This window comes from Lathamus discolor, chromosome 2 (genome assembly GCF_037157495.1).
Source record: "Lathamus discolor isolate bLatDis1 chromosome 2, bLatDis1.hap1, whole genome shotgun sequence".
NCBI lineage: Eukaryota > Metazoa > Chordata > Aves > Psittaciformes > Psittacidae > Lathamus > Lathamus discolor.
This window is the reverse complement of record NC_088885.1, coordinates 87,634,324-87,660,257: the sequence shown is the minus strand read 5'-3', so window position 1 is coordinate 87,660,257 and position 25,934 is coordinate 87,634,324. Positions and strand designations below refer to the sequence as shown.

The window sequence follows — 25,934 nt, the reverse complement described above, 5'->3', positions numbered from 1 at the left end:
ATATTTCCAGTGCAGTGCAGACTTAAGAAGCAGACAGGCAATCCTATTCTCCAGGGATCTTATTTACCTCACTCATTATCAAAAGCTGTTGCTGTGATATAATGGCTGTTCATTTACCTCATTTATTCATTTACCCAGGTACCCTTTGCATTTACCTGGGCTTATCACGTCCATGCAGTGGAGGTTACCTTGTTTATCTAGCTCAGTGAAAGAGATTAGAAATGGCACATGGACTACCGACACAGAGAGGAAGGTAATTTCGGAGGATGTGTCAACAGTAACATAGGGACTGCATGTACACTTTAACGGGCTTTTACATTCCAGGGGAGAACATTTCTGTGTCTTTCATCATTCTTGATGTTTGTTGCTAGAAATGCCTTTCCTCTGAATATCCTTTTAAAAGTAAGTGATGCTGTCACTTTGGAGGATGAAAAGAGGCAGGCAAATACCAAATAGCCAAGTGTGCCCAGTGAGATACTAGTGAGTGTTGGGACAACTCAGTTAGGCAAGGAGAGAGAGATGAATAAATAACTTGCTTTTTGAGAAAGTGTATGGTTTCAGGTTTACAGAGAATTCACTGAATAAAACTCCATTTATTCTAGGAAGGAGGTTTGTGTCCCATGCTGTAAAGGAAATCAACAGTGCGTACCCTAACTCTTTCTGAGTACTAGATCTAGAGGCAGGTCTAGTCAAGAGTATACTAGCAGGACACATAAACCCAAAGATTTTTAATGCCAGCTATAGCAACCTATCTGCAGATTTGCAGAGGAGGGCAGAAAAGACCAGTAAAGGACAAGTCGTGCATCAAGAGGAATAAAATAAAATCTTTTCCAAATCCAGTGGAAGCCCTGAGGCATGGAACTATTATAAGTATAATGCAAATTGACAGTGATCTAATCTATTTTCTCACACATTTGGGGATACTGACACATCAGATGCCCAGGGACTCATAATATAAACTTAATTTTCTATCTTTAGGCATCTGCCTATTTGATTGTGCTGTACAATTCTGTCCAAAAGCTTCTCGGGCTCCATCCTACAAAACCTAAAGCTACAGTTTCCATTGCTCAGGAGAGTATTGGAGCCTTTAATTCATCACATAGCTGGAAGCCTTTGGATTTCAACTCCGAATGTATTTGGGATTACTCACTGTACAGCCATTTGGCCACGTGATGAAGTCAGTATCTCTCTCTGACATTTACTTCTCAAATATATTTATAAAGTGTTACCACACCCCCACTCAGTCTTTGCTGGGCTATACTAAACAAGTCAAGCTCTTCTAATTCTCCTAAAAGGATGTGCATTTTGTTTCCCTCATCATCCTAGAAAGCTTTTTTGCACTTGTTCAATTTAAGTAACATTTTCTAACACATGTGGGCCTTAAAATCCTGCTGTGTTTAATTGGAAGCAAACAATACACAGCTTTTTGCTGAGCCTCAGGTAACTCTTTTGCAAACTCAGTAAAAATGAGAAAATTACTGGCCAGTATTATCCTGCTAGGAAAAAAGAAATACCTTCCTGTAGCCCCAAACAACACCAAATTTGTATTGCAATAGGAGTTCAGAGCTTTGAATCTCCAGCTACTGACAGATGCCTGTCTACATCAGGAAGAGTCTGAGATGCCCTTCATCAGCTGCAGTCTGCTCTACGGGAAGCTGAGGGAAGCTGCTAGACCTGAGCTTTGAACACTGTCCTTTTTTCACTATCAATGGCTCAGCCTGAAAGCAACTCTCCAGCTAAATATGCAGGAGAAATATCTGCCAGAGGTCAGTCTGGTTTTCATACCCAGATGCCCTCTTACCTCTCTGATTCTGAGCTTGTTGCACCACTTTAGGATGCCATAAGTGGATCAACCAGTCCTGCTCCAAGACAAAGATAGGAGGGCTGTGTCTGTGAGCTTGCAGGCTAGTTCAGTTTGCACCTGGCATGTATAATGAACAGGGTTAATAGATGTGCTTCTACTGTGTATGTTAATATGGAAAAAGAGTTGATGAAGAATCCGTAAAGAGTTGTTCAGAGCTTTCTGTCAGTCAGTGAATTTGTGGATCAGGACAGTCTGGATGATACAAGAGGAGTCTCTGCTGCAAGCTGTTCTGCTCCCTGTTTTGCTTCAAGGCCCTAGATTTGCAGCCATCCGGAGTCCATCCTGGGCTAACCAATTAACTCCGTTGCTGAGGAAGCCAGGGTATGGAAAACAGTTGACTACATCACTTCAGCTTTTCGAGGGGCTTCTTAGCAATAATGTCCATTTGCAGAGACCTTGCGCTTTTTCATGGCTTCACTTCTGGATAGGTACCTCAGCAGTTATATGAGACAAGTAAATAACTTTCACCATGTTAAATTTATGATAGCGGTGCCTCCTGCCAACTGTCAGAGGAACACCATGCAGAGACCTTTCAGTTTGAAACATTAATGTGGCCAGCGCAAAGGCTCGAGTTGCTAATTGGCATTCTGGTTCAGTTCTGCGTATGTGCCCTGTGTTGCACTGGATATTCAACCAGGGACAGCCACTGAATGCCTTGTTCTGCACGACCGAGCACTAGGACTGAAGCTACAGGTGAAGTTTCTGTGACTTCAGGCTTTTGCACCAGAGCAGAAGCATCCTTCCAACCTGTCCCATCATGTTTCTCTGCTCCGCCTGCTAACAAGAGGCACAGAAAGCTCCTTCTGTGCATTAGCTTCTCCCGCTGCGAGTCTTGCTCGTGTCATTTGCCCATCAAGCACAGATTACTTGTTACCTGGAAGCATCACACACCACAAAATGTCTGCATGCAGTTTGTCCGTACTCCAGAAATTTCCCAGCTCCATGGATGGGCCATCAACAGCACAGTGGGGGCAGTGTGTCTGGAACTTCAGAGGGTGACCAGGTGAAGGCTTGACCACACTATCCAATATCCTATAAACGGGAAGCTCTGCATTTGCTCAGGCAGGGTGGCCTATGCAGAGAAAGAAGGTAGGAGAGGAATATGAAAGGGACAGAACATTCCCCAGAAAAGCAACAGATGCTTTATTTAGCCCCTCTCGCTTCCCCATGTTCCACAGGACTTCTAACCTGCAAAACACTCTGTCAACAGTATTTCACATGCAGCTCTTGTCAGGTTAGGGAATTAGCAAACAACTGCAACAGTCACTGGGGATCTACACACAGGGAAGGATCAAAGCAGTCCCAAGGGTTATCATGCTGACAAGGCATTTGGCCTCAGCAGGAGCAAACAAGGACAGCGCTGTGGCGTCTGTGCTTCCTGAGCCATCATTTACAGCTCTTTATTCTAGTCCTCTTCAAAGCAGGCTAATGAAAGATGCACCAGGTATCACATGTGGGTCAGCTCCGCTAAGAGACTCCTAACATTTCTCCATGGGGTCTTCCAGGAGCAAGAGGAGAGGGCACCCATGCCCTGCTCCCCTGGCAGATTTGAAGACCTGTGCCACCAAGCCACCAGTCCCAGCATACCATGGTGGAGCCAACAGCAGCCATGGAGTTGTGCCGTGCCTCCTCCTTGTTTGTGCCATGCAGCCTGTAACTCAGTTGGCATTTGTTGTGACATCCTCAAATACAGATTCCATACAGTGAATTTTCTTCCTTAGTTATTAGGTAAAATCTTAAAATATATAAATACTTACTTCTCTGTGAGCATTGCACAAACTGAGAAAATAAATTACGAACGACCTTGTAGTAAGAAGGTTTCTCAACAATTGTATTAAGATTCAAAGCCTTTAATGATGCCATGCTTGAAAACCAAATGTAATTCTACTCCTAGGATCTTGATTTTAAAAAACAGCAAGCTTTTTAATCCCTGGTAAATCAGACTATCCACCATTTGGGTCCATCTGCAAAGCCTGGCAAAGAGAATACATTTCACGCTATCTAGCTGGACACTCAGGGTCAGTGGCAAGTGGTCACCTGCTGAATATGGACCTGCTGGTAAAAGTAAGCAGTTTAAGTCACAGGAAAGTGAAAGGGGAAAAAAGATGAAAAGTGAACAGACCCAAACACTTTTTTAGAACCCATTTTGCACTGAAAACCTAACATCTGCCTTGCAGACTGCTTCTGAGAAACCCAGACAGTTTTTGCTGGGCATCTTTACAGAGATGCACAACAGCCCTTTTCCAGCATTGGCCACTCTTCAAAACCACAGAAGAGGGTGCTTTAGGCCTCTCCCAGGGAAGGGGATTTTTGGTTGGGGAAGGTGTTATGAGACATAATGCTGTTACATGCACACACTGCTCCACATCCTCTGCTCAACAGGTGTAACCACACTCTGGGCCCTGTCTCCACCACTCCCAGATCCGAAACATCTTTTGTGATGGTTGGTTTGGGTTTATTTCCAGCCTCTTAAGGTAAAAAGGGACAGATTTTCAAATCAGCTTCTCCTTCCTGTGTTGCACAGAGTCCCAGGCGGATGAACCAACCCAGTCTGGAGGCGAGCAGGTGTAAGAGATATAGAGTATGGGATATCTACCTCTGCTGTGCTGAAGAAACAAAAGCTGTCCCGTCGTTCCTAACACAAAAGACACAGGAACACACTCACGCACACAAATATATGCATATGTATGTATTTGTACCCATTTTTCAATCATGTTTACATATTGATTTTTATACGTGTTTTATGTATGTCATTATAAACACTTAGGTGGGTAGATGTCTGCACAGTAAGTACATATTTGCAGGTCGAAGGAGGTGATCCTGCCCCTCTACTCTGCTCTTGTGAGACCTCACCTGGAGTATTGTGTGCAGTTCTGGTGTCCTCAACATAAAAAGGACATGGAACTGCTGGAACAAGTCCAGAGGAGGGCCACGAGGATGATCAGGGGACTGGAGCACCTCCTGTATGAAGACAAGCTGAGAAAGTTGGGGCTGTTCAGCCTGGAGAAGAGAAGGCTGAGTGGGGACCTAATAGCAGCCTTCCAGTACCTGAAGGGGGCCTATAGGGATGCTGGGGAGGGACTCTTCATCACGGACTGTAGTGACAGGACAAGGGGTAACGGGTTCAAACTTAAACAGGGGAAGTTTAGATTGGATATAAGGAAGAAATTCTTTCCTGTTAGGGTGGTGAGGCACTGGAATCGGTTGCCCAGGGAGGTTGTGAGTGCTCCATCCCTGGCGGTGTTCAAGGCTAGGTTGGATGAAGCCTTGGGTGGGATGGTTTAGTGTGAGATGTCCCTGTCCATTACAGGGGGGTTGGAACTAGATGATCTTGAGGTCCTTTCCAACCCTAACTATTCTATGATTCTATGATTCTATATGTATTATCACAGACTGGTTTGGGCTGGACAGGACATTAAAGATCATTCCATTCCAACCCCCTGGAACCTTCCACTAGACCAGGCTGCTCAAAGCCTTGTCCAGCCTGGCTTTGAACACTTCCAGGGCCATATACATGTAAATATCTATAATACATATATACACAATACAGATGCATTTAAATGCAATTATGTCCATGCACGAGACCACACCAGTTCTTCTGTACCTGCATTACATATGTGCCCTATACACGTGCATATATGTGTGCCCAACTCCGCGTATGCCAGTACATAACTTCCCAGCCGTGCGATCATTGACACGCACACATACGCGTGAAACACCGATCCCCACACGCACCCGTGGGTCCTGCCCGGGATGGAGGCTACCAGCGCCCCACTGCCACCGCTCCCCGCCAGGGCCGCGCTGCCCGTGCTGCCGCAGCGCAGGGGGAAACGTGCCCCCGCCGAGCCCCGCAGCGGCAGTACCGCCTGGCGCATAGGCAGCGGCGGGGGCTGCGGCCGGGGGAGCCCCGACCGGACCCGCTCCCCCCGCCTCTCCCCGCCCCGCCGGAGCCTTGCGGCCCGCCCGCGGGCGGCGCCGAACAAAGGGCCGGAGCTCTCCGCGCCGCTGCGGGCGGGCGCCGAGGCAAGGGGCTGCCGCTGCGGGCCTCGGCCCCCCCTCACCGGGGGGAGGTGCCCGGCGCGGCGCGGCGCGGCGCGGGGACCGGCCCGCCGGGGAGCCGCCGGGGATTGGCTCGGCCGGGTGCGAGCCGAAGGTGCCGGGGAAGCCATCTGCAGAGCAGGCGATTCCGCCGCCGCCGCGCGTGGGGGGAGGGGGCTCTCCCCTGCGGCCCGTTCGGGTCTTTTTCGATTCCTTTGCGTCCTCCCTCCCCCTGTTTTTGTGTTCTCCTTTTCCACGGGATCATGGCCACGGCGGTGGGGCCGTGATGTCCCCGGGAGCAGCCGCGCTGCTTCTGCAATGCTGCCCGCAGCAGCCCTAGCGAGGGGAGGCGTTTGAGCGGCGGCCGCACGTCCTCCCCGCGGCACCGCCGCCGCCGCCTTTCCCCGCGCCCCGTGCGACGAGACCGGCGGGAGAGGGACCCCGCCGCCCGGCAGCAGCGGATCCGCCGAGCGGGGCTTTGCATTTATCATCGTAATATTAATAATAATAAATCCCCACCGACCCATCCAGGCGAGAGGGAGAGCGGAGCCGCGCACAACATGGCCACTCTGCTGCGGAAAATCGGGCTGATCCGGCTGCACAACCGGGACACGGAGGACCCCAAGCACCACCACCACCGCAGCAGCAGCAGCCAGCAGGGCTCCTCGCTCAGGGGCAGGGGCAACCAGAAGAACAGCAGCAACAAGCCGCAGCCGCAGGGCCCCCCCGGGGGCGGCGGCTGCAGCAGCAGCAGCAGCGAGAGCAGCCCCGGGGGCCACAAGAACAAGAAGGCGCCGGAGCTCGCCAAGCAGCCCTCGCAGCCGCGGTCGGGCGGCGGCAAGGAGAAGCCACGGGAAGCGGCCAAGGAGCCCGGCGCCGGTAAGGAGGCGGCGCAGCGGCCCGGCCCCGGCCCCGGCTCCGGCTCCGGGTGCGGGTCGGGGCCGGCGCCGCTAGTGCCGCTGCCGTCGGGGTCGGGTCCGCTGGCGCCCGCGGGCCGGCAGCAGCACTGCACGCAGGTGCGGACCCGGCGGCTGATGAAGGAGCTGCAGGACATCGCGCGGCTCAGCGACCGCTTCATCTCGGTGGAGCTGGTGGACGAGAGCCTCTTCGACTGGAATGTGAAGCTGCACCAGGTGGACAAGGACTCGGTGCTGTGGCAGGACATGAAGGAGACCAACACGGAGTACATCCTGCTCAACCTCACCTTTCCCGACAACTTTCCCTTCTCGCCACCCTTCATGAGGGTGCTCAGCCCCCGCCTGGAGAACGGCTACGTCCTCGACGGCGGAGCCATCTGCATGGAGCTGCTCACCCCCCGCGGCTGGTCCAGCGCCTACACCGTGGAGGCCGTCATGAGGCAGTTTGCGGCCAGCTTGGTCAAGGGGCAGGTAGGAGGTTCCGGGGGCTCTCACTTGCGAGCGTGTGGCAGGGGGTTGAGAGCCTGTGCGCGTGTTTGAATAGGGACCCCAAAGGGCAGCGGGTCAAGCCTGCCTGTGGCTGACCTTGACCAGGCCTCCGGGACAGCTCTTCCCCGAGGACATGGTGTTACTGGTGGGAAGGAGGCAGGGACACACATGTTCTGCTCTGGGGTCCCTTCTCTGTCGGGCACAGCAGAGGTATGTATGGGCCAGCTTGAAGGAGCAAGGACCACGTGCATCCATCGCGTCCTCCTGCACGTCTTTTGTCCCTGTGCTTGGCTGTGCTGCATGTGGCACCAAGATGTCATGCCTTTTGCCCCCAAGAGGCATCTCCCTCACCCCAGAGTAGAAGGTGCTCTTCAGGCTGCAGTGGGGTTTGGGATTCAAGTCTTCCTCCTCCTGCCCTTCACCAGCTAGTTAGCCATACTTGCTGGTCCCCTTTGTGAAGGACTGCTGCTGGCATAGGGCACGACAACGCTGGAGCTTTGTCCGGTGTTGTCCTGAGTAGCATCCCCTCAGGGAAGAAGAGGCAACCATGGGTTTGGGGCTTGGCACACAGAGCAGAGGTGTGGCATGGGGATACATCTGGAATTTCTGCCTGAGCTGCCAGCAAAGTTGTGTGAGTTTATAATCTCGCTGCTCAAAAAGAACAAGTCATTTCGGGCACGTACTGCAGCAGCCAGACTGTTCCTGCCAGCTCTGCTCTCCGGAGGAGGTGCCTGGTTCCCCGGGCAGAGGATCTTACCTGAGCTGAGTCAATGTGGTTTATGCTTTTTTTTTTCCCTTTCTCTTCTGCAGGGTATCCTTAGAAGAGAAGTTTTTCTTAAGCCGTTTTTATTAAATGGGTAACTATTGCCGGTCAAACTCATAGACAGTCTTTATTTGTGGTTACCATAGTGGCCAATATACACATGGCTGTGACAGGGTGATTTTCCTTCACTTTGTGAATGCCCTTGAACCCAGAGGACATGCACAGCTCCACATCTGTGAATAAATGATGCTGAATAACTTATTAAATTCATCTCTTGGAAAGGAGGTGTGGGGGGGAAGTGTAAATAATAACGTATATTTTATTTGCTTAAAAATGAGGTTACTCCTGTTTGCCTCTGTGGAGCTACTTGCACAAGCAGAAGTAAAAGTTTGGGTTTTTTTAAGACTGAGGGTTAATTTTTGATTGTTTAAAAGACCCTTTTGTAAATGGCTGTCCTTTTTCTCTGCTTGATTTGGGCCTACTGCTCCTATTTTTAATCAGATAGTATTTTTCTCCGCACTTCATCTGAAGAGGTCAAGTTTCCTAGGTCACCTTGGGATATAAAAAACAGGGGGGGAAAAAAAGCATCTTAATTTACATTGAGCGTGGGGTATATTGAAGTTCTGTAGCTCCTCTTAGTGCGCCTCACTATTTGTTAACCCACCTCTTTTTATAGAGATCACAGTTGCCATTATTTTAAACAAGACTTTAGAAGGACAGGGCTAAATTATCAAAATTTTATGTAACAATTATTTAAAATCTTTATAACCATTCAGCATATTGCTGAATACTCAGTCTGAATGTTGAATGTAAAAGGGTTAAATTAAGATTTACTGGGATCGTAAAATGGCTCAGTGAAGAAAACCACTGAATTGTTCTATTGGTAATAAATACTAAGCTATATAATCTGACAATTTGCTTCCCTAAACCACTCAAGAGGTTTCCAGAAAGCAGTAGTAATTTCTGATCACAGGGGATGTTTATGTGTGCATCATTAATAAGCGCATTTAAAATGCAAGACTTTCGGTAACATCCTTCCAGAAGTTTATGAAGTTAATTACAACGAAAGAGAATGAAAGGCAGAAATAAATCGCTGCCAATAACTTAGTAGTTAAATAGGTGCAGCGTGAACGTTTCAACATCTTGGATTGTTCATGCCAAGTGGAAAGGTTAATAGGTAATACTGGCAGTGCGCTTAATTTCTGGGTTACAGAGGTGTCTCCTGTGACGGGCTGCCAGCCTGTCACCATAGCCGGGCTCTGTGTCATGGGAGCCACATCTCTGTAATCGCACTCCCCTCGTTATGTAATCTCAACTCCATTGCATAATAGGACTCAAAATACGACAGGCGCTCCCCTGTCCCCATTTCATCTTTCATTTGACAGGTAGTCTACTTTTGACTGGTTTAAAAAGTAAAGCGGGGCCCCCGAAACATGGAGAGCCGCGGGGCTGGGTTTGGGTCGCTCTTGCCACGCGGTGGCCTGCAAGGAGCCATCCTGAGCAAACAGCGATAGCTTACACCAGGTTAATTGTGCAATTCCTGTGAGCAGCCTGCATCCTGCAATAGCGTGGAACACTCAGCGCGCTTGCTATTAATCAGAAGGGCTGGTAGGGCGAGGGCCGTTCTCCAGCGCCTCAAGATGACCCTGCTTGAGCAAATGGAGGCCGCGACGCGGCCGAGCGGGAGATGGGGCGCTGCCGGCGCCAGTGGGTGAAGGGGACCTTCTGAAGAAATGTCACTGATTCACAGCACCGTGGTTTGGCATGAAATCATGGTGAACGCTCGCGCCTGTGACGCATCCGAGCACCTCGCTGGCGTGGGCCTCTGTGAGAGTAGGCAGGAGAGAAGTTCCCGCCAGCGTGCGTTCCTCCTTTTGGCAGTTTGAGTGATAAAAGCGGGGTGGCTGATGTCACTCTGTTTCTCATCAGTCCCGTTTTGCTGTGCTGACTGTAACGCTGCTGTTCTCTGCCAGTTCTTCGAAGAGAAGCGCAGCGCTTCCCAGGCTGTTGTTTTGTCAGAGCTAACTGCAACCTATGGAGGTATATGATCACCTCCTTTTTGAAAAAGCAGACGAAAAGCAGACAAAACTAACACTGAAAATACATTTTCAGGCAGTCAGGGTTCTTGACAAATCCAGATTTTTAAATAGATTTCACAGACCTTTTAACAGAGTAAAAGAAAAACCTTCTGACATTTCAATGATGAAAAACATTCCACTCAGGAGCTATGTCAGTAAGGAGATGTAAGTGTGCAACACAGCGATTCAGAAGTAGCACTTTTCTGTTGCTTTTCAGCATTGCCTTTGATTCAGGCTCCCAAACCAAAGCATGTCTCGCAGGGACTGGATTTTAAAGCAGGGTGGTTGTTTCTCCAGATCTCACCAAGCAGGAACCGTACAACTCAGGTGACCTTGCATGAGAGATGTCCTGCCTTGTGGGATGCCTTTCTTCCTGTCATGAATCTAGTACTGCTTTTTTTGTCTGGGGAAAAAAAATCGAATGGAAGAGAGACAGTTTCTGTTTGAATGAAACAATTCAACAGACCCAAACTATGCTTTTTTATTTCTTTTCCCTGTTTTCAAGGGGGGGGGGGAGAAGTTAATTAACAAACAAGTTGGGATTTGTTTGGTTGGTTGCTTCAGCTATTCAGCTGAGAAAATCAATTATTCACACAGCTCTAGTCAGTATCTTGAGGGGAATTCTCAGTACATCAAAGGCCTAAGACTGTTTATCTGTCTGGGATCCAGAATCTTTATTTTTTAAAAGTTGGTGGTGTCCTTAACTCAACTGTAGCCTTGGTTTTAAGGGGATGACTTTGTACTTGCTTCGTGCACAGTCAGCTGCTCGCTGGCTCCCACTGCCGTGGGTGAAAGCATGGCCCTGCCGAACCTGTGAAATGGTAGCCCCGAGCCCCTGCAGAGCTGGGGTGTCAGCCAAGGAGGTGGGGTGATGCTAAGGAAGTGATTTAAATTCCAGTTGTTTGTTGTCCTGGAGGTAGCTGTGCCACATGCCTGTCTAGGCAGAGTCTCCCATGTCTATCTGTCTATCCAGCCTGGGCAAGTGGCCCTTTCAGTATCATTCCTTCTTCACAGCAGCCTTTAAAATGGTTTACTGCTAACTTAAGAGAGATTTAAAAACAAATCTGTTGCTCTCTGCTTCCTGATAACAGAGCTGTTGTCATGATAATACTAATAATTAAAGGAAAGAAGGGGGAGCAGTGCCAGTGGTAGAAGAGTGATAAAACAGCGGGAGGTTCGTCATGGCTTCCCTTGAGTAATGCACACGGCTGAGGCCAGCACCCATGTTTCTGGGAGGAGCTTGTTTAAAAACATGGTGGATGAAAAGGAGCGGACTTTGTCCAAAAGTAGGACAAGTAGGTTTTGTGTCATGTAATACACATGTTTCTCACTAGGGAGGAATGATTTGGTGATGGTTTGGTGAAGGTTTTAAAGAAGACAAAGCTATGTATGCCAATGTCCAAATAATGCATCAGGAATATATTTTTAATGTATTTTTGAGAACAACCAGCATAGATGCATCTTAGTTCCTTGGGGATTTTGGGCTTAAGATTACATTAGTGCTGACCAATATCTGCCTTGTTCACCTGCTTTATGTTCTCTCCATTGAGGCTGGGGACAGGACTGCCAGCTAAGGGCAGCTGTCAGTTGACTAGTGACTGCAGATTATATCAAGGAAAAGGTTGTTTTGAGGAAAACATTCCCTTATATTTCCAGTGAACAGAAGGAGCATAACGATTTTGTGATGACATATAAAATAGGAATGGGGAACCCCTAGTTACAAGTATTCTTGCTGTCATGGGCCTCTGTATCATGAGTTAAATTAAAAAAAAATAATAATTTGTAATTAAAACTTACTTTTCTATTGGCAAATTTCCCGCATTGAAATAAAAGTTGTTGGTATATAGTACTTTCATCCTTCATATTGTGGTGTTAGAAATACCTTAGTGGATTCCCTCTTAAGTTTGCTTCAAAGGGTATGTGCCTTGTATGACTGTTGGACTGATCTATCTTTCCATTTTAAAAATGTAAGTATCCCAGCTGACTTCTACCAGAAAGAAACACGAGGAACGGGCTTATTTTATGAAAACAGACACAGAAGGTAGCTATTAATCATAGTCTAAATTACTCCCTCTTCATCCTTTCAGACAAAAGTATGACTGAGCAGATAGCAGATGGGACTTGTGTGATGTCCAGGAGGTCAACACGCTCCAGGTCTTTCAAATACATATAGCAGAAATTAATTGCAAATCCTTGGGTTTTCATACTCCAGATGCTGGGTTTGAGGACTGTAGCCATGAATAAATCAATAAATCAGCTAATCTCAAAGGCTGCAGAAATGTGTAGAGAACACAGTGGTCTCTGAATTATTTGGAGCCATTGTATCCTGTCAGGGCCTTAAAAAATAAAACTGGCTTGCTTTTTGGTTTCAATTAGTTGCCTGAACAAATGAGGCCAGTTATAGTCAAGGAAAGAAATGCTGCTTTAGGTCCACGGCTGAAAAACACATTGACTCATACAAAAAGATGACAGAGGAGACAAAGTATGTATTATGGGGCTTGTTCCCCATGAAAAGGTATAAATGCTAGGCCAGAGAGGTAACAGAGTACTGTTTAGCTACAGAGGAAAATTAGATATATTTGCCTTCTAAGATATCTTCTCTATTGCAGTTGAGAAACCTAGGATTTTCAAGCTGAAGTTTAAGTGGGAACATATATATTGCTATGTTGAGATGCTAGGATTGATGAATGGGCTGGAAAAAATGCTGTTAATGTGTACTCTGATATATTGCTGTTCTGACTATCCACTATTATTATGCAAATATATGATACTGAGAGGAATAAAGACACAGGGATTCCAACTCATTGAAGTAGGAGGCTGGTTTAATTCTTTTAAAAAGCAGGAGGAACATAATCTCCATTTTATCCCTTCAGAGCATAAAAAGGAAAATTTTAAAATACTTTGAACTATCATTCTTAGTGTTCAAATAGACATCAAATAAGTTAAAACACTAAATTGAAACAAACTACTTATATTAAAACATGCTTTTGTGGCAGGTATAACTAATTCCTCCTGGCAATACATAGCTGATCTCCTAAATAAGAATTTGAAAGAATTGCTGCTTTGGATAATAAGAAAATTAAATATGTTCAAAAGAGCATGATTCTTCTTCCCTGAATTATAAAAGAAGTCCTCATTTTCTTCAGTGGAAGTTTTAAGATAGAACCGTGTAGCATTTAGGGTGTTTTGTCAGGTACTATTTTGTTAAGGAACTGTATTTTTTCAAAGGCAGAAAGTCCCAAGGAGTGATGTTGTGTACTCCTGGAGGAGTAACCTAAATAACCCACTTTCTATTGTGAGGAAGATTGGCCAGGTTGGATGAAGCCTTGGGTGGGATGGTTTAGTGTGAGGTGTCCCTGCCCATGGCAGGGGAGTTGGAACTAGATGATCTTGAGGTCCTTTCCAACCCTAACTATTCTATGATTCTATGATGATACAGGCTAGCCTTGAAAGTATGCAGATTTCCTAGCATCTACACAATACCCAGGGATTTCCATGCATGACCAGGCACTTCCAGATCAAGGATTTGTGACTCCACAGTAATTCTGGTCCTCCTATCACCAGAGTCTTATTGCCAGGTGTAATCTGAGGCACGTCCCCTTAGTGGGCATCTGTTCTCACAAAGTGGGACCTTGGTTAAGTAACATAATATTAGCTGCATTTCTTTTTCCCATCTAAGCTCCTTTTGGCTGATGATAGTCAGGGAGAACTTCAGGAGCTGCAGTGGTTATGCTGTCTGAATGGCTCAAAATATTTCTTAAATGTAATGTGTGCAGGATCCAGTTGTCTCAGTTGTAAATGGAATACTTGGTTTCTGTGAAATACCGTCCCAGAATATCATCATGCTGTTCCAGTATTTAAAGGGTGGCTACAAAGAAGACAGACTCCTTGTTTACAAGGAGTCACATGGAAAAGACATAAGGGTAATGGGCACAAGTTACCTCTGGGGGCATTCCGACTGGACACAAGAGTGAAATGTTTCACAATGAGGATAATCAGGCATTGGAATACTCTCCCCAGAGAAGTGGTGCATTCCTTAACACTGGATACTTTTAAGTTTCAGCAGGACAAGTAGGTGGGCCATCTAGTCTAGGTTATGCTTTGCCTAGAAAGGTTGGACCAGATGATCCTTGAGGTTACTTCCAACCTGATACTCTGTGATTCTGTGATCATAATGTTTTTGAAAAGTGTGTGGCCTGAGGCTGGTCATACTCCACAGAGTCATTTCTAGAGGGTGCTGAGCACTCCACATTGTTGGTCTTTAATGCTGAATGGAAGCATCAGTAATTGAATAGATCCTGGAAGCTGCAGGACAAGCCGCACAGGAAGGACATGGTGCTGTTACCTAACCTGGCTGGCAGTAAAACCAGCACTGCACTGGGAATCTAAAGAGCATAAGCTAGGGAGAAGCATGGGTGTGCTTTGATGAAAGTAAGTTAGCAGTCATTTACTGGTCTGCACAAAACAGGTAAGTGGGCACCACCTTTATGATGTTCAGGTTATTCCTTCTCTGAAGCAAGGTGCAAGTCTGATTTGGCCCATTCCAGTCAAAAGTCAGCCTGAGGAGTGGTACATCACGTGTGCCTGTCCTCAGTCACGTGTGGCAGATACACGTCTCCCTCATGTATGTGCAGAGTCTGTCACTGGAAAATGTCTTTTTATCTGCTTCATTCTTGTTAAAATACTGTGTTGTTAAAATTGATGATCCTCATTGATTTAATCCTCTTCTGCGCAGGCTCACCAAAACCCCTGGAATATCTGCCATGACTCCTTGATAGAGTTACAAGCCAGTCATGGTTCCAAATCTGCATTCAAAGATGAGTCAAAATAAACTGGAGGAAAGAGGAGTAAGCCTGCATTATGAAATGGTCTGGAGCTCAGATGCTTCTCATAGTCAGGCTTTATGAACTATGGAATGACTAGATACTTCTCATGTTTCTAGGTTTGTGTTACACATGGTAACAAACTCCCCACTGCAGTAAGAAGCATAGGGCTTATTCCCATAATATGCACCCATAAAAATACCTAAAGCATCACATGCTGTTACTGATTTTTCACATTTTCTATGAATTTCTATAAATGTCAAATTGTCTATAAATTTGACAAGATTTATTTTATTAGAATATACCTAGTATTGAAGTGTTCTATAATTATTACACGGAGGAGGATGTTTCACAGTTAGAGCGATTAGGCTGAGGAGAGGTGATCTGAGTCTAGCTTCCAGGTTTTGCTACTGAGTTCAGGTGAAGTCATGGGCAAGTTGTATAACTTCACTATATTCCTCTTTCCCACCCGTGAAGTACAAGTAATCCTCTTGCCAAAGGTCATATGAGGATACATACTTAAAAGTCCTTGTAAGTGGGGGCTCTGTGGGTGTGTGTCCCTGTGCCTAGTATGAAACATGTTGCAGTCAAGAGATTGACACATTTGTATAAACAGAGGAAAAGCACATTGGCTTATGACTCTAATCTTACCAAGTTTGATCTTAACTAGATTAAATGTTCCCAGAGGTAGCCTGCTTTTTACTCCTGGTTGTTTTAGCTTTGTGAAACTTTGGTAAATTTTGAGATTGACATTGTTGTCTCAGGTATTTGTCTTTACAACCTCTTTTAATGGATGGATTGAATTGCTTTGCTTTGCTTGGGTTTAGATCCATGGCTGTGTTTAACTTGGGTAACTACTTCAGGTTACTGATGTGGAGGACCTGTGGGCTGAGGCAAAGACAGGTTGTCATGCTCCAAGCGTTTTCACTTGGACTCGCTCTCAGTAACTGCTGGTACCTGATCCGACAGAGGCGTAGTCCAGAGAGCTCAGCAGAAGGCTGAAAATGTCCCTTTGTCATTAGACTAGCAGGTGCCCATTTGATGGGAGGGGACAGGGATCATCTCTTTTGACAGACACCCACCTTCTCCCTGGAGATGTTAGAGGCACCTTCCAAGAATGTGGTTGGCTGCCAAAATTTTCACAGAATCATGGAATGGTTTGGGTTGGAAAGGATGTTAGAGATCATCTAATTCCACCCCCCCTGCCGTAGGCAGGGACAACTTCCACTAGACCACGTCCCTCAAAGCTCACCCAGCCTGGCCTTGAACACTAACAGGGATGGGGTTGCCACAGCTTCTCTGGGCAACCTGTTTCAGTGACTCACCACCCTCACAGTAAAGAACTTCTTCCTCATACCTAATCTAAATCCACTCTTTCAGATTAAAGCCATTCCCCCTTGTCCTGTCACTACTTGCTGTTACAAAAAGTCCCTCTCCAGCTTTCTTGCAGGCCCCCTTTAGGTACTAGAAGCTGCTCTGAGGCCTCCACAAAGCCATCTCCAGGCTGAACAACCCCAGCTCTCTTAGCCTGTCTTCATAGGAGAGGTGTTCCAGCCCCCTGATCATCTTCAGGGCCCTGTGCTACAACAGGTCCACATCCCTCTTCTGTTGAGGACGCCAGAACTGCACACAACACTCCAAGTGAGGTCTCACGAGAGCAGAGTAGAGGGGCAGGGTCACCTCCTTCGACCTGCTGGTCACGCTCCTTTTGATGCAGCCCAGGATACGGTTGGCTTTCTGGGCTGCGAGCACACACTGAAGCCGGCTCATGTTCATTTTCTCATCGACCAACACCCCCAAGATCTTCTCCTCAGGTCTGCTCTCAATCAGTCTCTGCCCATCCTATATTTGTGCTTGAGATTGCCCCGATCCAGGTGCAGGACCTTGCCCGTGGCCTTTTTTCTTGTTCTTTTGCCAATGTAGACTTTGTCCCACCCATACAATGCAAGAAGGGAATTTCTTAACCCTCATCTGTACTGAAATCGTGCTGCTTACTCTGTGCTGACTTTAGGAAAAGTGAAGTACAAGTGCTCTGTAGCTGTCAAACAAGGATTGGGGCTGTAAGTGTTTATATCGATTAAGAGCTGCTTGCACCAGACTGCACACAGACAAGTGAGTGTTAATAATTACTCAGCTGGAACTCAGATTTTTTTTTCCTGGACAAATAACAGTCAACTCCCAGAAGGAGCAATTTAAAGGATGCTCTAAAGCTGGAACTTGCTGAGTTTTCACTTCTTTGTGTGGATTAATCTTAAAAAGGAGACCAAAAAAGGCGTGGAAATACTGCTTTAGAAATTACACATTTGCAGGAAAACATCCCATTTTTAATTCACTTATGCTGCATCATTAACAGTATTTGTCTACATCATTTTCTATACTGCTTTGTTTTAGCTATAGCTAATAATTATATATAGTGTAGTATAAACTGTGTGCAGTTTTTGAGACATGATTAACTGTGCCTCATCAGTACGTCAAGAAAAAAATATAAACCGCGTAATTGGGAGGAGAGACCATGTATATTGCACTCTAACAGTGATGTTGTGACACACTGAGAGCATGACAGTAGCTTTAGCTACTTGCTTTACCATGGCTTTACTTTTGAATGCTTCCCTAAAGCCAGTGGAAAGATTTTTCTCTGAAACTTATTTAAATATTCTAGAATTAGACTGGTTCAGGCTTAAGCACTGTATTCTTCTGTTACTTATCAGAAAAGATTTGAGTATGTTTGCATAGTATGCAGCTCTGAACAGTTGAGGCCCAAAGCTATTAGTCTCTGGCATATTAATGGAGTACATTATGTACTGGAGACTCAGTGTGTGTTCCAGCTCTTAGAAAATCCACCGGTACTGCATCATCTATAGAGGAGCTTGGGACAACAGACTTGGAAAATGGGCATATCCTTGTGGGTCTCTTTCCTGTCCTGGAGGGCTCACCATGAACGCAGTGTGTGGCACAGTGACTTCCAGCAGTCTTTTATGTACCTCTCTAAACCTTTGCTTGTTTTCTGTCTCTTGACATTTACCTAGAAGTGGGTCACTAAAGTCTGCTATAGAGATCTCTTAAGAGATAAAGAGAGAATGAAATTGTACCCATAAACCGTTATGCTGGCTTAAACAATGGGCCACATTTAGCCCCATGCAGAAGGCAGGTGTGGCATCCCTGCCCATGGCAGGGGAGTTGGAATTAGATGATTTTAAGGTCCTTTTCAATCATAACTGTTCTATGATTTTATGATTCTATGGTTTGCCCTTGGAAGACCAACCCTGAGTTATTTGCATATCCAGGACTAATGAAAGGGATGAAGGGCTGCGGAGTTTGTGTTAAGACCAATGTTAACAATGTGATGGCATGCCTGCTTCTGAGTCTAATAGCTGTGTATTGTTTGCAATGAATACATCTTTTTGTTAACCAGTCCAGGAAAAAAAGTCTAGATATGCCTTAAGGGTTTGCTGTGGCATCTTAGAGATGTGTAGCACAGAGGCTTATGCTGTTTCCAGAATAACCTCAGTCTTGTAAGGGCTGATGACCAAGTGCAATAAAGCCTGGAAAATTTGGGACCTATTAACACAGGGATTTGCATCAGGAGAGGACTGAGCACAGCCTTGCAGGATTCAGGGCCTGGCTACATAGTGCCACAGCTGACCTGTGTTGGCAGTTCAGCTCCAGGTATCCAAGTTGGACTTAGAGACCTCCAGAGGTCCGTTCCAGCTAGTACGCTGGTGACTGTATGATCCTGTGAAAGAACGGCCACCATTATGTAGTCCTGTCTTTCAGGTCGTGCCCACAGTGATTCGACATGGAAGCACACCTGACACTGCGTGCTATGCTAGAACTGTTGGAATTGCTATGGTTGGTTTGAGAGAGAGAGAAATCCCTTCATCACTGCCAGAGAAATGCCACTGAGGCCATCCTGATTCTGGAAATACCAGAAAAAATGTCAGCACTGTTTTTCATGACGCAGAGGCCGGACTTGGCAGATACATTGTTGTAGTGGGATTACAAGGCTAAAGAACTTCAGGCTTCATTCTTGGTATCTCAGTACAGGACTTAACTCTGTCTTTGCACCACTTCATGACATGGTGGTGTTGGGGAAGAAAAGATATGGTGCATCGCTGATAATGATACTGAAGGATATTAAATAGCTACTAGATGTTGAGTTGAATAGTTTTGAGGATGCACTTCAGTGTCACATAGCCTTTGCAAGAGAAGGACTTGCTGGTGGGTTCGTGATTGTGGAAAAATGTGTAGACTGCTGTGGCATCATTGGGAAATAGAAAAGTTCCCAGATTTGCCCACAGTGTTCTGTAAATATGGGTGCCAAATACATGTGAGGTTTACCTCAGGTCTTTTGCAGGAACTGTGCTCCAGGAGGTCTTTCTCCTGTCTGGTATCAGGGTTATAGACTGGATCCTTATCATCTGTTTGTTTAATAGCATTAGTTCAGTTACAAAGAGTAGACAAGTGGCATGCAATTGCTCACTCTGTCATGCAAACCAGCTGCAGCAGGATCATGAGTGAATGAGGAGGCTGAGCGCTGCACATATTCTTCTGAATTTCAGCATGGCTGTGTAAACCAGTTGGATGCTATGGCATTACTTTCACCTTTCATATGTTTCTAGTGTGTTAAAATTATATCTTGAGAAGTACATTGAAGTCACAGCAGATGGCAAAATCTGAAATGTTCTCTCCAACTTTTTATCCCTTTATGAAAAGCACTCCATGAGCATCCGAAAGTATCACAAGTATTTAAATAAGCTCCTGGTGCGACTTCTCAGAGCTAAAGTCAACATTAATATCTTTATGAAAGGCTTTCTTGGGTTTTCTCCGTTGTTTTTAATCTTTCTGGAATGTTTTGATCCTGTTCAGATGCTGGTTTGATACCTTTTCTTGATCCTGTGCTGGGCACATCAAAACACTGGCCATGTAAATGATCTGTATTTCTTACCATGGCAGTAGTGGCATGCATGGTTTAGAGGTTGGTCAAAATGCAGTTGTGCGCAACTGAGCTTTGGTCAGCATTGTGTTTACATACTGCATTTACTGTATTTATCATATTTACAGAATGCAGCGGCTCATAATTTCCTGGGCAGAGTTTAAATGACTGCGTGTTTAAGCAGCAGTCTGAAAATAAACTGTAGTCAGAGCTGGTAACAGTGCCTGTTAATGTGTTTGATGCTTTCATTTGTAATTGTGCCCAAAATGCCTTTTTTTTTTTTTTTTTCCTGGTTAAACTTGGGAATAGCTTTGTGGGAATGGCGAAAAGCTAAAAACCATTAAGACAGTAGATACCACCAAAGTATAGACTCAAAAGTGTCTGAACTGTTGGCTGAAATTACAGCCTTCTTTCTTTATACCTCAGGTTTGCTTGAGGCACCAGAAAGGGAAACTTTTAGTCCACAAGGTTAAATTTCACCCAAATTATAAACATCTGGCAGGATATTGGTTAATAAGAGCCAGTGCTAACCATGCCACCCATAGTTTCTGTCTAAACATAGAAATACATGGGCTACACTGGGGTAGGATTAGCTGGTCTTTGATGGTACAGTTTACATGCAACCTCCAAATGGTACCAGAATGGAAGTGTATTTAATGATCCATTACATTAATAGCAAAGAAGTATGAGAATAAACTCATGGAACAATGCTAATTTAATCTGCTGTGGCTCCATTAACATTTTAGATGATGTGATATTCACTGCATTATTGCAGCACCAAAGAATTCTTACTTAACTTGTTTGAAAGCAGTACGTAGCTGACACTGAACATGAGCGATAGGTGTTCTCAATGCAAAGATCCTATTTCTAGGTACTGATTAGTATTAGTGCTTTGATAAAGCTGGAGAAGACATGGATCATACTGTGCTATGAAGGTATTGAAGGTATCAAAGCCTATCAAGTTATAGAAGATAATAAGTGTAAGACAAGAAATAAATAGCAAATGAACCTAATCCAGGAATTAACTAATAAAGTAAGTTTATATTTGCTTTCGAAAGTATTCCTTTGGTGAGAATTTGAAGACAGTATTTCCTGTGCTGATTTAATCTTCTGTTGTACTTTTATCTTTTCCTTTGTTTCTCTAATATGCTTCCAAAAAAGGCTCAGATTAGGAAGAAAATGCAAAACATGTTTTGTAACAACAAAAACAGTCCTGCGGGATATGTAAGATAATTAATTAGTCAATGAAATTTTAAAAATATGTTACCCGGTTTTATTTAATTATTCCTTTTGTCACAAATAAAAAGAACATCCTCTAAGAAAATTTATTGTCTGGGATAAATCAAGTACCATTCAAATCATCCTTTTTTGGGAAATATTAATTGCCAGATTAGTATGGGGATGGGGAAGGTGTCTTGCTGGTTAGTGTGTCAAGGGGTACTTAAAGAGGAAATGCATTGTTACTGTGAAAATGGCAACTAGGGAGAAAGGCAAGGAAAAGCATCGAAAGGTAAAATAGCTGTTTTTGTGAAAAGCAGAAGGGTATAAATTATCTGTGAGTAAATCGAGGTGGGAATTAGAGGCTGTTCCTAATCTTTAGTTAAGGTAGGCTCTGAAAGAGAAGTCAAATCACACAGAAAAATTACTTATTAAAACAGGAGTAGGAAACAGATCTTTTATCTCATGTGTCCATAGTTTCATCATAATAGGGACGTTACTGCATACAAAAGCCTATCTGTGCAATATTGTGATGACTTTCTAGAACAAAATGATTTGTCCACACTGCAGACTAATCTTCCTCATTTTAGTCCATAAAAATAACTGTGATGCTTCATGAACAGAGTTTGGGTTGTTTTTTTTTCCTTTTTTCCACCTCTGTAAAACTGATTACTTTCTCTGTACAGTTTGTTGCAGGCAATTACAAATACCAATTTTTTGCTTGAATTCCAAATTAACAGTAAAATATGGGAGGCAAATGGTGGCCTGATGCAGCTTTTGAGCAAAAGAATGGAAAAAATGAGAACATGCTAACTTAATTCTTAATAATTGTCACACTGTAATATGGGATCTGCTCACCAAATACCATTTATTCTAAAAAAGACTTCCAGTAAATGCAGTGTATCAAAAAGTTATTAAAATTATTAGACTTGTGATTTTAATAAACTTCTATTTTGTTACAAACCCAGTAGACATAGAAACTTTAAAGGGTGCTATTGCTGTAGAGTGGAATAAGTCTGCAACTCTAATTCTTTCTTGTGTCTCTGTTAGTTGGTAATTGACATGGGCCAATGTGAAAAATAAGGTAACCTATTAATAACTTAGTAAATGTCTCTGTTGCCAGACAAGATTTTGAAATTGTATACTGCCCTGCTTTTAGAAGCAATATTTGATTGCAAAGGAATGAAGATGCAGTATGTTTGAATTTGTGTATTTCCATTTATTATCAAACTTGTCAGGAAGGGGTAATAAACTAGAATTTTTCATGTAGGTTGAAAGCAAGTTGGTTTTAAGGTGCTCCTGCCTTTAAGAAATGCCAGAGCTATTCCTTTCTCACGGGTCAGGTTAGAAGAATGGAGTGCGTTTTGTGGGATGGATGTAATTTTTAGTGACATTTTACGTTGGCAGTGGGGTGTGGGAGGTGAGATATTGGGTAGCCCTGAGACATAGCATGCAGAAACACTCTGCTTTATGATGGTTCTCCAGGGCTGCTGACTAGACCATATTACAAATGTGTCATCAAAATTGGTTTGAAACCTCTTTCCGCCCCCCATTCCCAAGCTGGTACCTCAGCACCATTTGCAGCCTGCCTCCTTCTCCACTCAGGGCCGCTGACCCTGCGGGACTAGAGTGGCCTGGGGAGCCTCTTCTTCTTTCACAGCTGAAGAGGGCTGAGGGGATGCTCGCAAAATCCTTCTGTCCCCAGGAGCCGCCTTGCTGAGGTGCCTTTGCTGTGGCATACTGGTGTGCTCCTTGCGGTCCCTGTCTGCTTAGGGCTGCACCCTGACCCTGTGCAGTGGGCATGAGGGTTGGCACACCAACTAATTTATGGTAGAGGTCTCTTGATTTATTTGCAGGGGTCCCACGCAGCAGAGATGGAGGCGAGCTGTGTGGCACAGCCGCAGCAGCCACCGCTGGTTGCTGCATGCAGGGCAGCATGCCAGCACAGGGGCTTGCTGGGAAGAAATAAGCCCAGCAGTTGTCTCTTTCTGTTTTTTTCCCTCCTTTACTGCATATCATTTTTAATCATCTCTGATAATGCATTTGTCTGCCCCGGTTTGGGCACTCTCTGCTTTCTGGTACCCGTAAGTGAATGCCTCTTGGCCTGATGCATTGAAAAGTTAAGCTGTGGTTTCCAGCGGTGTGTTCGCATGTTTAATGAAGGCTTTCTTTTTTGTTTGGTGCAGGGCCGTATCTGCAGAAAAGCTGGCAAATCAAAAAAGTCATTCAGTCGAAAGGAAGCTGAAGCAACATTTAAGAGTTTGGTGAAGACCCATGAAAAGTATGGGTGGGTCACCCCGCCGGTCTCTGATGGCTGATGTTAGCAACCTGCACTTGACAAAAATGCTGAACAAAAGTACTGTGACATCTCCTCAGTGCTGTACACCGCCCATCCTTTTCTACTTCAGCTTCAGTTACATACCATGAATGTCAAGGAGGCATCTAAGTTATTTATGAACAGATGTGTTTACAGAGGGAGAGGAAAAAAAAATGCTGTGTAGGATTATGTTTCAAGACTGGAGAATGGTCATCATTGAAGTCACTTGAGCGGATGCTGAGATTGCGTCATTTGCCCCCATACAGCCCACATTGTCTTCAGCTTCTTTCCATGACAGCAGCACCAAACAGCAGTACTGGAAAGTCTGTCCATTACTGCTCAGTTCATTTAAATGTAAATGAAACAGTTAATATTTAATAGGGAAGCAGTGCATTGCAGGTACATGTTTGCTGTGCTGTTTATCTTTGTCTCCTAGCAGGTCAACATAACTTGAAGATTTGTCTTTATGTGGAACTGTGGTCTGCTGTGACTAAATTTAGACCTCATTTGTGCTCTATATATGACCTTTAATTCATAAATGAAACCAGAATGAAAATGCCGAAAGGTCGTAGTGTTGAAAAATTAAGTGGAATCACCCAACTGGTTACAATGTGCTATCTATGCTGATATTGTGATGTGCTGTTCAGAAATAAACCAGTACAGTTAGCTGAAGGTTAGGTGGTTTTTTAAAACGCATCCATGCCAGGGCTCAGAGTGGTTGGTTGGTGGTAGCAGAACCATTATTACTCTGTCGGTACCTTCTGCAGTAGCATGTGGCCTGTCCGTTCTTCAGAATGGCAAAACAAACAAATGGAAATGGACAAAGCAACCTTAAAAAAAAAAAAATCTGCTTAATTTTAAGATGAGATGCCAGTAAGAGAGTAAAAATTTTCAAGTCAAATGAAACATGGTTTGTAAGATGATTTGCATGACTGGAATTTTCTTTTTTGTTTTCACTCAATAGGCATTGTATGTACTTAGAGCCCAGTATCTGAGAAAACCCACTGATGTATATAAATGTCCTCTTATTTAATCATGAAGATTTAAGTTTCTGGTAAACAAATCAAAAAAGAAAAAAAAAAAAAAAACAACCAACTTTCTAAGCGACTCCATAAAAGCTGAAGGTAATGTTTAGAATGGTGTAAGAAAAGCATTGAAAAATGTGGATTCCAAATGGAAAATCGTATTGGAGACATGCTGAATAAAATCACCAGTATCGTTTCTGTTGCCTCAGGAATTTAATCATTTTGGCCAACTTTTGTATTCAAAGTAATAGGTTTTCTATTGTGAAAATCTAGGCACCTTGTAGGTAATACCTGTTGTGGTGATGCTTTAATTGAAAGCAGGACAATATAGATTATAAAACTGATTTGGAGGGGGAAGACAGTGTGTGTTTGAAAACAGTTTCCATTATATGGCTAACACAAGACCAAATTGAAATGGTTGACCAATTTCTGTTTGTATTACAGCAACAGTGGAGACTGTACAGAGAGCTTTGGAGGGGTGGAGTTTGATTTAAAACTACAGCAGAGAGAAACAAAAGAGTAACAAAGCATAGTGGAGTTTGAACACAAGCAGAGAAGCAGCAGAGCAGGTGTTCTTGCAGTGTTGGTGCAAAACCACTGCTCAGGTTATCTATAGATGCTTTGCCAGTGTAGCAGTTTGTCAGCTAGATAGGGGGAAAAATAATCAAAGCCTTCACCAAAACGGCTGTGCAGGGCAGAACCACTCGGTTTTGTGGACGTAGCTGGTTTCTTACACTTCTCATTTGCATCAGTTGCCTCTTCTCTTTCTCTGACCATTGGTGGTACCCACAGGGTATGGCTTACCTCAGTTATAACTGGAAATGCTTGGTAGCGCAAATCTGCCCAAATCATGCTGTGGATTTATCTCACCCTGCTTTGTACTTGGAGAGAATACTATAATCAGTGTGCATGTGTTTTTCCCCTCAAACTGTGTATCAATTCTGTGCATCCAGCAGCAGAATGTGGCTTTTGAGTGAGGAGTAACATGTCAAGGAGTTTATTTACTCAGTTTTATCAACACTTCTTTTTCTATCCTTTCTGAAAGAGGAAACAAGGATGTTCAGGCATCGAATAATTTGCCATCCCTACAAGGACTCCCTGAGAACCTGTAGAGGGATGTAGCACTGAAAAGCATAAGATTTATTCTTTCCCTTTGGAAAAACTGTTCCCTCATCAGCACAGTAAAATTATGTCAAAAGCAGTGTGAGGGTATGGTAAATCTTGGAGGGAGGTTATTTCTTTTCTGCTGTTTTTTAACCTGTCTTCTTTTTCTGTCAGTGGGTTATTTTAAATCTTCCTGAGAACCGTATCTTTAATATTTAATTAAAGGGTTAGCTAAAAGGAACATAGTGGGTGGATTGCTACCACTTCCCTCAAGCCTACTTATTATGTGTCTTCTTAAGTGTGCTTTAAATAGTTATAGCAAACATCATTGCTAAAAGTCACAGTTACTTTCTGGTTGTAGGAGG

At 44.5% G+C, this 25,934-nt stretch overlaps 1 protein-coding gene across 2 annotated transcripts; it reads left to right on the top strand.

The window, feature by feature from the left end:
• The first annotated feature begins 5,866 nt into the window (after nt 1–5,866).
• On the top strand, nt 5,867–24,661 carry UBE2QL1 (ubiquitin conjugating enzyme E2 QL1). Of its 2 annotated transcripts, none has more exons than XM_065669309.1 (2): nt 5,867–7,290; nt 8,119–8,337. In XM_065669309.1, exons 1-2 carry the CDS (start codon nt 6,463–6,465, stop codon nt 8,167–8,169), a joined length of 879 nt encoding a protein of 292 aa, XP_065525381.1. In that variant the 5' UTR covers nt 5,867–6,462; the 3' UTR covers nt 8,170–8,337. The 2 variants fall into 2 exon arrangements, with proteins under 2 accessions (XP_065525381.1, XP_065525380.1); XM_065669308.1 differs by lacking the exon at nt 8,119–8,337 and adding an exon at nt 23,310–24,661 and having other exon boundaries at nt 5,869–7,290.
• Nucleotides 24,662–25,934: the final 1,273 nt, after the last annotated feature.

Bases quoted from the DNA above. Each gene is read 5' to 3' on its own strand.
- UBE2QL1 (XM_065669308.1), top strand. From the start codon at position 6,463: ATGGCCACTCTGCTGCGGAAAATCGGGCTGATCCGGCTGCACAACCGG. The intron at 7,291-23,309 runs GTAGGAGGTTCC...TGTTTGGTGCAG, and splicing joins CCAGCTTGGTCAAGGGGCAG to GGCCGTATCTGCAGAAAAGC.